Source organism: Cebus imitator, unplaced genomic scaffold (genome assembly GCF_001604975.1).
Source record: "Cebus imitator isolate Cc_AM_T3 unplaced genomic scaffold, Cebus_imitator-1.0 Scaffold254, whole genome shotgun sequence".
Taxonomy (NCBI): Eukaryota; Metazoa; Chordata; class Mammalia; order Primates; family Cebidae; genus Cebus; species Cebus imitator.
In genome coordinates this window covers 1,762,565-1,774,204 of record NW_016107569.1, presented here as the reverse complement: position 1 = coordinate 1,774,204, position 11,640 = coordinate 1,762,565, and the positions used below count along the sequence as shown (strand labels likewise).

Sequence of the window (11,640 nt, the reverse complement as noted above, 5' to 3'; positions counted from 1 at the left end):
AAAAAAAAATAGCCTGATGCGGATTAGCCAGGCGTGGTGGCAGGTGCCTGTAATCCCAGCTACTTGGGAGGCTGAGACAGACAATTGCTTGAACCTGGGAGGTGGAGGTTGCAGTGAGCTGGGATCATGCCATTGCACGCCAGCCTGAGCAGCAGAGTGAGAATCCATCTAAAAAAAATAATAATAATTAGTTAATTAATTTTAGAGACGGGTCCTACTGTGTCATACAGGGTGGAGAGCAGTGGTGTGATCATAGTTCATTGTAACCTCAAACTTCTAGGCTCATGTGATCTTCTCATTTCAGTCTTCCAAGTAGCTAGAATTACAGGTGTGCACTAATCTTTTAACTTTTTTTGTAGAGATGGAGTCTCACCATATTGCCCAGGCTGACCTTGAACCCCTGGCCTCTAACTGTCCTCCTGCCTCAGTCTCTCACAGGGCTGGGATTACAGGTGTGAGCCACTGGACCCATCCTGTTTTACTTTCTGATGCATATTTATAGATGTAATCATATTAACAAAAAAACTTGGGATCTTCAAGAACTTTTAAAAGTGTGAAGAGGTCTTCAGACCAAAAGGTGGGGAACTGTTGTGTTAGAGATGAGGCTTGTTGAGTCTCTCATAGCCATGGGGATGTGAGGACGAGTGAAAGTCTCTCTGGTTCTTTTCCTGCTTTGCCTGTTGAGCTTATTTCAGGCTTAGTTGGCCAGATGCTTGTGGTTATTTAAGATGTCCGTTAGCTCAGGGCAGCTTATGCCAAAGAACTCTGCTGTATTTGGGTGTGTTCATGTAAACAGACCTAACAAGAAACTTAGTAGGGAAGGCAAGAAGAGAAATAATCATTGCATGCATCATGGCTGCAACTCATGTTTATATATTCTTATTTTTCATCCTGGCCTTCCTTGATTGGTGGTTTTTATCCCTTTGGGGAATAATAGACCTATTTGAGAATCTAGTGAGAGGTGTGGACTTCCCCATGTCTATGGAGAGTTTTCCATGAAGTATCATGGAATTTACGGACCCCAGATTTAATGACCTCTTCTTTAGATTAATTTAAATCATCGTATTACTATTCTACGTGATTTGGATAGGAACGCACCAGCCTCTTTATGATGTGAGACTGCCCTGGAAGGACTCATTCCCGGGAGAGATCCTCTCCCTTTTTTCCTCTCATTTTTTTTCTTGCTTTCTCTTTTTGCCATATCCACTGGAAAGGACCTCAAAGAGCAGTTCTGCTCTGGTGTTTTTTCTTTTCTTTAAAAAAAAAAATAGGCCAGGCCCAGTGGGTCTCACCTGTAATGCCAGCACTTTGGGAGACTGAGGCGGGCAGATCACAAGGTCAGGAGTTCAACACCAGCCTGGCCAAGATGGTGAAACTGTCTCTACTAAATATACAAAAATTAGCCAGGCATGGTGGCGCATGCCTATAATCCCAGGTACTAGGGGGGCTCAGGCGATCTGCCCGCTTTGGCCTCTCAAAGTGCTGGGATTACAGGCATGAGCTGCTACGCCTGGCCAATATGTGTTTTTTATTAAGCTGGTTTAATACAGTGATTTAAAATTTTTTTCATCACCAAAACCCTCTTGTTGCTACTTTTCCTTAGCAGATTGCACTATATTCTTGTAATGCCATCAACTGAATCACAGCTTTTGATCAACATTATGAAATAATTCATTAACCAGGGATACCACTCTTGAGTTCATATAAGCTACCCCCAAAAGCAGAGGCCTATCATATCATCTGGCTGAGGAGCAGCCTTGTCTTGGACACATTGCTAGGTTTTTTTAGGCCTTTAAAGTGTTGGGAATCTAGTACTTTTTGGGGCCCACAGCCACTAAGAGGGCCTGGTTAGTGGTCCATGGTGGCATACCCTGCCTCCATCTGTCTGGTCGTGGTTCTTCTCCCTACAGGTGTTAACATGCATGTGGTTTCCATGTGTCTTGGGACATCATTGAGAACCAACTCTTCTCAATTGATGACTGCAGTATTTAGGGAAGGTCAGATTCTCTTGCTGAGAAGGTTTTGCCTGCTATTAACCAGCCTTTGTCACCAAGCATTGGGAAGTCTGACCTTCATCTTCACCTAGCTCACTGCTGACGGACTGTGTGCAGTGGATGGGAGGGGTGGGGGGTGCTGTGCACCTCAGCCCAGCTGCAGTGTCGCATCCCAAGTCTCCCTGGCGGAGCTCACAGCATTGCAGCTGCAGGCTGCGGCTGGCAGAGAAACAGGAGAGACTGCTGAGAGCCAGGTCTGAGACCGGCGTGGCCCTTTGCACACCACCCTCTCGCAATGCCTTTAGTGCATTGTGGTTCTAGAATTGAAGGTAAAGAGGAGCTAGAAACCTAACAGGCTTGACAGCAGAAGTCCTTTTCAGAGCTAGCCTTTCCTGGTATTGTGTGGTCTTTAGTTCTACTTTCAGGAGCTGTTTCTGCTGCTTTTCTTTGATGCTCTTTATCATTTAAGATATAATTTGTTTAAGATGCACAGTCCTTAACTGTTCAGTTTGATGACTTTTGATATCTCCTGGGTCACTGCTTCGAATGTATATTGGAAATTGGAAATGTATTATTACTTTTTTTTTGAGACAGGAGTTTTACTCTTGTTGCCCAGGCTGGAGTGCGATGGTGCAATCTTGGCTCGCTGCAATCTCCGCCTCCCAGGTGCAAGTGATTCTCCTGCCGCAGCCTCCCGAGTAGCTGGGATTCCAGGCAAGTGCCACCACTTGCGGCTAATTTTTGTATTTTTAGTAGAGACAGGGTTTCACTGTGTTGGCCAGGCTGGTCTCAAATTCCTGACCTCAGGTGATCTGCCCGCCTCAGCCTCCCATAATGTTGAGATTACAGGCGTGAGCCACCATGCCTGGCCAGAAATGTATTTTTGATTCATTTTCACATGACTCAACGTTTTGAAGATCAGAGAATTTCATGCTCTGTGTAGTTGTTCCTGACTACTCGCAGCCTTTCCCATACTTGCTCCTGATAATGGTCTTTGAGTGGGATTAGCGGGATCTTTTTTTCATGGAGGCCAGAGGGCAGCTCGTGAACTAAACCCTTCCCAGAAGGGACATTTCAGGCTGGTGTGGTCCCAGGTCAGCACATGGCCTGCATCCTTTGGTGTCTTTTCTGGTGACTGAGAGAAACCAGACTTTCAGGCCCGTGCCTGACCACAAACTGGGGAAGCTCCTCTGTCCCCCATGCTGAGTGAGCTGGAGCCCGGGGCTTAAGCAGATTGTGGAAATGCCAAGACTCAGAGTGAGTCAGAGGTACTCTTAACGCCAGCCAGGCTGTCTGTTGTCTTTATTTCTTTAATTTTTGTGTTTGACTCAAAGTTCCCTCTGAAGCACAGCAGAGAGGAAGCAGACGACAAGGATGAAGGGTAGGTGGGGGTGTTTGAGGCTCTGTGGCTGACCTGACACCCAGGGAAGGATTGTTTTGGAAATTTTTCACCTTTTAAGTGGCTGTTGTGGACCTTTGCTTCCGTGTGTCCCATGAATCATGTGGTATAAACTCCTTAGAAAGGATTACTGCCTGCTCTTGGGCATTGCCCAGCATTTTGAGTCATGACTGTATCATCCTGAACCGCCAGTGGACTTGAAGGTTCTGGACCGCCTTTCACTTAGCATGAAGTATAGGTGTTAAGCTGATCCTTGGAGGGAGGTGGACTTGGGTTTGCCTATTGGCCTCGCCACTTACAAGCTGGGGAACTTTGGTAATTTGCTAAACTTCTCCAGGCCTGAGTGCGTCATAGGCCTGCTTCCCTCACAGAGGTCATCATGAGATGAAGCATGAGAGGTGCCCTGCTCGGCCCCTGGCACATGGTGTTCACACAATTTATGGCAACGACCAGTGCCGCTGTTTTTGTCCTTTTCGAAGTTCCAGGATCCTCCTGGGAAGTCAGCTGGGAATGAGGGGATAATCTGTCTCCTTGCTGGCCTTCCTAGTTCCTCTTTCACTCAAAGAGGAAGGAGTACCATCTAGGGCAGGGGCAGCATCTCCTGTGCCCCATGGGGGCGTTGGCTCTTTTGCTGCTCTCAGGGAGAGCATTGACTTGTGGGGCATTTGCATGGGCTGTGGCATTTCCTGCCTCAGTGGGCACTGGTCCTTTTCTCATCAGTAAGAAGTATTTGCCAGAATTGAGGGGCATGGTCATTTTCCTGAGAGTGAGTTGGAGGGAGAAGAATCCACAAGAGGTTAGTCTTACAGAAGCCCCTAGAGCAGGTGGACATGACGTCCCTCCCTACCCCTATCTCCTTCTTCCCCTCTCCCCTGGAGAGGTTTCAGAGTCTTCATAGCTGGACCCGATTCCATAACATGGGAGGGGGCAGAGGCGGCCTGGGCATCTATACGTAAAGTTCTCCGGGTGATTCTGGTGCTCACCCCCATTAAGAACCATTGCTGTACAGGAATTCTCCACATGAGGAGATCAATGACTGAAAGCAGAGGGGGCAGGCCAAGGGCAGGCCCACCGAGCTGGGATGGGGCAGGGCTGGAAGGCAGGCCTCCTGGATCCTGCCCGGAGCCTCTTTCCTCTCCCCATGCTCATTCTTTTACCGTATTTGCTGCCCCTCGTGGTGAGGTCAGAAATAGCCCACCCAGCCTTGGTGAGCCTTCACTCCCACAGAAGCCCAGCACGCAGCCCGCCATAGCCTGTGAGCAGCAGGCTGTCCTCGTTCCTAAGTTTAGGAAAATCTTTGGAAGAACAGTGGAGGGAGGCACGGGACCCTAGGCTGCGACCTGCTGCCTCGCTGCTCACTGCGTCGTGCTGCTTTCACCCTGTTCAGAGCGGGCTCAGCCCTGCTCGGCGTCCTGACTCATCCTGTGCATATGGTGGCACTGCTTGCAGGAGAGCCCAGGTGCTCTGGCAGTCCCCAGGTCCGAATTTGTTCCAGTTTTACTCACTCAATTCCTGCCAGAGGTGGCGGCCACTGTGACATAGTAGATGCCACGTTTGGTATTGGGCTAATTCTATATGACACTAACACTGTCACAGCAAGTAGCCAGCTGCTCACTGCAAGCCGATTGCTTTCTATGTACTGTCCCATTAATTCCCCTAGCAACCCCAAGGGCAGGTATCGTTACTCCTGCCTTAACAGATGAAGAAACCGAGGCTCGGAGAGGGTTAGCTGACTTACCTGAGGCCACACAGCCAGTGAGCAGCAGAGTTGGAATTTGAACCCAGGATGTTCAATTATGCAGGGCCTGGACTTTAAAGCCCCCTGCTCTCCTTTTTTTTTTCTTTTTTTTTTTTTTTTGAGACAGAGTCTCGCTCTGTTGCCCAGACTGGAGTGCAGTGGTGCAATCTCAGTTCACTGCAACCTCCGCCTCCCGGCTTCAGGCGACTCTCCTGCCTCAGCCTCCCGAGTAGCTAGCGCTATTGGCCTGTACCACCACGCCCAGCTAATTTTCTGTATTTTTAGTAGAGATGGGGTTTTACCGTGTTAGCCAGGATGGTCTCGATCTTCTGACCTCATAATCCTCCCACCTCAGCCTCTCAAAGTGCTGGGATTACAGGCGTGAGCCACCGTGCCCGGCCTGCTCTCCTTTTTCTTACTCCATGAGTAAGCTCAGCCCCTGCCTCTGCTGCTTCAGCTGCGACTGGAGCTCCAGTGTAGGGCTTGGGAGCTTCAACCCTGCCAACTGCTGTCCGATAAAGGAATGTCCTATGTGTGACTGGAAATTATGTCATCACGACTGGTGGGCTTTTTTTTTTAAATCTGGTATTTTTTTTTTCCTTGTTTTACTGAGAAAGGGTCTCACTCTGTCACCCAGGCTGGAGTGCAGTGGCACAATCACAGCTCACTTTGGCCTCAGCCTCCCCTCCCACCTCAGCCTCTTAAGTAGCTGGGACTACAGGCATGTGCCACCATGTCCTGCTGATTTATGTTTATTTTTAGTAGAGACAGGGTTGTTGCCCAGGTGTTGCCCAGGCTGGTCTCCCTCTTGGGCTCAAGCGATCCTCTTGCCTCAGCTTCCCGGAGTCCTGGGATTATAGGCATGAGCCAGCCTGGTGAGTTTTGGAAACAACTGTGAGCTGGACAGCACTTGTTCCCAAGGTCCATGTGTCAGTCTTGGCACCTAGATGGCCTAGCATCTGCGCGCGGTGATGTTTCTTCATCGGCGCCTGTGTGGGGTGTACAGGCTCATTTATGGAACAGCTCATAGCCCGCCTCCCATCCGAGAGTGTCCTTCCTGAGCCTGGAGGATGTGACAGGGTGACGCATGATGCCAGGGAGGTGCCAGGCGTAGCGCCTTCCTCTCCTTTGCTCTCACCCAAGCCTGGTCCTTAAGTGGTTAAGACCTGCAGTGCCTTAACCCCTTTGCTTTCTCTCAGTCCCCTCCCATCCTCATTTCCTTCCCTGTGAAAAGGACAGACCCGTCAGACTTTACCTTAAGATTCTCTCTGCTGTCTTCACCTTCATTGCCTTGTTGCTCTTCCTTCTCTCCTAGCAGCCACTGAGGGGGGTCAGCCTGATGTTCACTGCCGCATCCACACCTTGATCGCTCCATATGGACGGACGTCTCACTGCCTTTTAGAGGGGCCTCCGCAGACTCTAGGTCTTTGACTAATTTGGGCTCTTATTTTTTTTTTTCTCTCTATCTTTCCTCCACAGAGGAATTATTCTTAAGTGTAGACCTGATCATGGTGTTGCCCTGCCTAAAACCTTTGGGAGGCTAGTTCAAATGTGGTTGTGACTTCTGTCAATTTTTCATAGTTACAGATCGAACTCCTCCTTCTGCTCTTTCCCTCCTTCTCACTGCTGCTGTTGACTAGTTTAAAAAACAAACAAAAACCAGCTGGCAGGGTTGCTCATGCCTGCAATCCTAGCACTTTGAGAAACAGATGGGAGGCCTTCTTGAACTCGGGAATTGAAGACCAGTCTGGGCAACATAGTGAGACCCTCTCTCTGTAAGAAGTTAGCTGGATGCAGTGGTGTGCACCTTTAGTCCCAGCTATTTGAGACGCTGAGTTGGGAAGATCATTTAAGTCCAGCAGGTCGAGGCTTCAGTGAACTGTGATCATGCCACAGCACTCCAGCCTGGGAGACAGAGGGACACCCTATCTCAAAAAAAAAAAAAAAAAAAAAGAAAACAAACCCAACCCTTTAGAGCGGGATTGTCCAATCTATGGCTTCCCTGGGCCACATTGGAAAAATAATTGTCTTGGGCCACACATAAAACACACTAACAATAGCTGATGAGCTAAAAAGAAAAATAAATAGTTGCAAAAACAAAAAATCTCATGATGTTGTAAGAAAGTTTACGAATTTGTGTTGGACTGCATTCAGAGTTGTCCTGGGCTGCAGGTTGGACAAGCTTGCTTTAGAGGCTCTCTGGGACCCTCAAAACCAACCAGTAGCGCAAGCTCAGTCTTCTGTGTCTTACAGAATGTATGCCTTTACTCAGCCCTGCTCCATTTCCTAGGCGCTCCACAGTCCAACCGCTTTGAGCTGCTTTTCCTTCTTTATATGTACAGCTCTCTCGCCTCTGAGCCTCCACATCTGCTTTTCCCCAGCACTCTCCCTGCTTGCCTTCTCCGCCCTGGCTCACTGCCAATCTGTGTTTAGGCTCTTTGGGAAGCCCTCTCTTTCACCCCGTTCCCCTGGTCTGGCCTGGAAGCCCGTCCTTACCCCTGTCAGGGCACCTTGAAACCTAGGAATGAAAACATGACACTTCTCTGTCTGGCTGATTTTCTCAGTTGAAGCAAGGCAGGAGTTTTGTTTGTCAGGACTTAGGCAAGCAAAATTCAGAGGAGACTTTTAAAGCATTTTTTATCATTTAAGCAGTCTAACTGTTGGTGCTGTTAAGAATTGAGTGTTCTTGTTGAAGAACTGTTTACTGGTTTGGGAGGGACAGGGTTCCGGTCATGCCGCTGGGCAGAGTACAGTGTGAGCTGGTCATTTCATTGTCCCCTGCCAGTGGGAACAGCAGGTGTGCATCCAGAAAGGAACACAAAAGGTTCATCCCAGAGGGTGAAGGTTAAAATCCCTGGGAGTACGTCATGATCAATATCTGATGCTTCTCAGTTCTCATGTCGTGTCCTCTGAGAAGGCCTTCCCATCCCCCAGTGAGGAGGAGCATCTGCTCTCAGGCCCGTTGGCAGTGGCTGTGTGTGCCTGTCACTCAGTGAGTGCATAATTTGTGTTTCGGTGCCCTTCTCTCCTCACAGGATGGCAGCTGCCCGGGGGGTAGAGGGTGCAGCTGTCACGTATACTGCTATATTGCAGGGCCTGGCTCAGAGTCGGGGCTTGGTAAGCTTGTGTTGACTGAATACAAAAGAGATGAGGCCAGACACCGTGTCTCACACCTGTAATCCCAGCACTTTGGGAGGCTGAGGCAGGTGGATCACTTGAGCCCAGGAGTTAGCAACATAGTGAAACCGCATCTCTACTAAAAATACAAAAATTAGTGGGGCGTGGTGGCAAACACCTATGGTCCCAGCTACTCGGAAGGCTCAAGTGAAAGGATCTTTTGAGCCTGGGAGGTCAAGGCTGCAGTGAGCTGTGATTGTGCCACTTGCACTACAGCCTGGGTGACAGAGTGAGACCTCTCTCAAAAAAACAAAATAAACAAACAAACAAAAAAAAACAAAGAAAAGATGAGAACCAGAGAGATTTGATTTTTAATTTACCTTTTCTGTTGTTTTTTGAAACTGGGTTCTTTCTGTCATCCAGCCTGGAGTGCAGTGGCATAATTTCAGCGTACTGCAACCTCAATCTCCAGTGCTCAGGCACCTCTGTTTCCCAAGTAGCTGGGGCCACAAGTGCATGCCACCACACCCAGCTAATTTTTTTTTTTTTTTTTTTTGAGACAGAGTCTCACTCTGTCACTCAGGCTGGAGAGTGCAGTGGTACAATCTCAGCTCACTGCAACCACTGCCTCCCAGGTCCAAGCACTTCTCCTGCCTCAGCCTTCAAGTAGCTGGGATTACAGGCACCCACCGTCATGCTTAGCTAATTTTTGTATTTTTAATAGAGATGGGGTTTCACCAAGTTGGTCAGGCTGGTCTCAAACTCCTGACCTTAGGTGATCTGCCCACCTTGGCCTCCCAAAGTACTGGGATTACAGGTGTGAGCCACTGTGCCTGGCCTATTTTTTAGTATTTTGTAGGGATGGGGGTTCTACTGTGTTGCCCAGGTTGGTCTCAAACTCCTGGACTCAAGCAGTCTTCCTGCCTTATACCCCTAAAGTAGCCAGCACACCCAGCTCATTTTTAATTCTTTTTTTTTTTTTTTGAGATGGAGTCTCGCTCTGTAGCCCAGGCTGGAGTGCAATGGTGCAGTTTCGGCTCACTGCAACCTCCACCTCCCGGGTCCTGGTTCAAGCAATTCTTCTACCTCAGCCTCCCAAGCAGCTGGAATTACAGGCATGAGCCACCACGCCCAGCTAATTTTTGTATTTTTTAGTAGAGACAGGGTTTCACTATGTTGGCCAGTCTGGTCTTGAACTCCTGACCTCGTGATCCACCCGCCTCGGCCTCTCAAAGTGCTGGGATTACAGGTCTGAGCCACTGCACCTGGCCTTAATTCTTTTGAAAGACGGGTCTCACCCTGTTGCCCAGGCTAGTCTCAGATTCCTGGGCCCAAGGGATCCTTTACCTTGGCTTCCCAAAGTGTTGGATTACAGACAGCTATGAGATTTAATTTTTGTGCGCGGCTGAGATTTAATTTTTTCAAAATAACAAGACTGCTATAGACATTGCTAGAGAAGAAAGCTGCTGTGATTTTGCATCTTCAGGTGTTATGTGTGTGCCTGCATGATCCGCTGCAGCCCCAGGGGCAGGTGTTCTATCTTCTCAACTGTGAGACTTTTTGAGTGTCCCCTCATTAATGCATTTGTTTTCTCAGAGGAGGTTTTGTTAGTTGATACTCATCTTGAAGATAATTTAGGGCCGGGCGTGGTGGCTCACGCCTGTAATTCAAGCACTTTGGAGGCCAAGACGGGTGGATCACCTGAGGTCGGGAGTTCAAGACCAGCCTGACCAACATGGTGAAACCCCGTCTTAAAAAAAAAAGAAAGAAAGAAAGAAAAAAGAAGGTAATTTAGGATTCAAGGAATTTCTTTTGGAATCCTAAGCCTGAATTCCCCCCCACCCCCCACAACTAATCATGAGCCCAAAGGAGGAGGAAGAGGAAATTTGAACCTTCACCACCCACAGTCCCATTCTTAAACTGAATCAGTAATTGAATGCTATTAAGCAAAATTAATTTCCCTCCTGCAGGAAGGTTTATGATGAATGAAAGGATTGCTGATCTGGCAGGAAGCCAGGCTTCCCTCTGCTCATCAATATTTCAGAGCCACAGGCAGTGTCAGGAAGGTAGCTGTCCTGGCTTGGCTGACCTTGAGCATGCATGAAGATAGGATCTGGCCAGGGAGGTTATACTGAAAGGGCTTATTACAAGTCACTTAATGATAACTTCAGTGAAATTTGCAAAATGCACCTGTGGGTTCATTGAATTTACACCGTCAGCTAGTGGGAGGCTCCCCCAGCTGGTTCTCTGGGACCAACTTGAGACTAGTCCCACTGGAGGTCACAGCTCTGTGCAGAGCTGAAATGTTTAATGCTGGCTCTCTGGGGGGAAACATTCCTGATTTGTAGCATCTGCCAATTCCTGTGATGTCAGTATACTCCCACCATAGCCAGGTTACAGCTGCTGACCCTGGGAATCGCTGGAGCAAGCCAGCTCCAGCTCACGTCTGGGGCCATGCTGCTCCCACATTTTTTCCTGGTGATCGGAGGAGAGCCTACTCAGTGGACTTGATTCCAGAGAGTGATGTGCCTCTGAGTGGTGTGCTCATCTGCATTAGAGGTGGCCTCTTGACTGAGAGGGTGCCTGAATGAGGCCTGCTTTTAAAAATGGGAAGTTAACGAGTGCTTCATTTTCTTTCTTCTCTAGCTGCTATTAACTTAGCAAAGCTGAAACTTTTCAGACATTATTACGTCTTGGTAAGTAAAAAAAAAAAAAAAAAAAAATCCTCAATCTATAAATAAAATCAATTCAAAGAGTAGAGCAAATGAACTTCCAAAGAATTGGTGAAAGCACAAGATGTGCCAACTGGAGCTGACTGGTGTGGCTTTTCTTTCTTTTCTTTTCTTTTTTTTTGGGGGGGGGGAGACAAAATCTCGCTCTGTCACCCAGGCTGGAGTGCAGTGGCATAATTTCAGCTCACCGCAACCTCTGTCTCTCGGGTTCAGGTGATTCTCCCTGCCTCAGCTTCCCAAGTAATTGGGATTACAGGCACCTACCATTACACTCGACTAATTTTTGTATTTTCAGTAGAGACAGGGTTTCACCATGTTGGCCAGGCTGGTCTAAAACTCCTGACCTCAGGTGATCCTCCTGCCTCTGTCTCCCAAAGTGCTGGGATTACAGGCATAAGTCACTGTGCCTGGCCAGTATGGCTTGCTTTTCTTCTTCTTCTTCTTCTTCTTTTTTTTTTTTTTAAAAGACTGAGTCTCTCTATGTTGTCTTAGGATGGACTCCAACTCCTGGGTTCAAAAGATTCTACTGCCTTGGCCACCTGAATAGCTTGGACTGCTTATGCACACCACCATGCCTGGCTTTCATTTTATAAAATCTACTTATGTCTCTTAAAATGGGAAATTAAATACCTGAGTTACATCTTTTTTTTTTTTTTTTTT

The 11,640-nt window shown here is 48.1% G+C and overlaps 1 protein-coding gene across 1 annotated transcript in view; it reads left to right on the top strand.

The window, feature by feature from the left end:
* GPR107 (G protein-coupled receptor 107) overlaps positions 1-11,640 on the top strand; it is an 84,491-nt gene that overhangs the window by 58,337 nt on the left and 14,514 nt on the right. Inside the window, exon 15 of the mRNA XM_017499088.2 lies at positions 10,895-10,944. Within this exon, the coding sequence (XP_017354577.1) occupies positions 10,895-10,944 (50 nt within the window). The remainder of the gene's footprint in view (positions 1-10,894; positions 10,945-11,640) is intronic.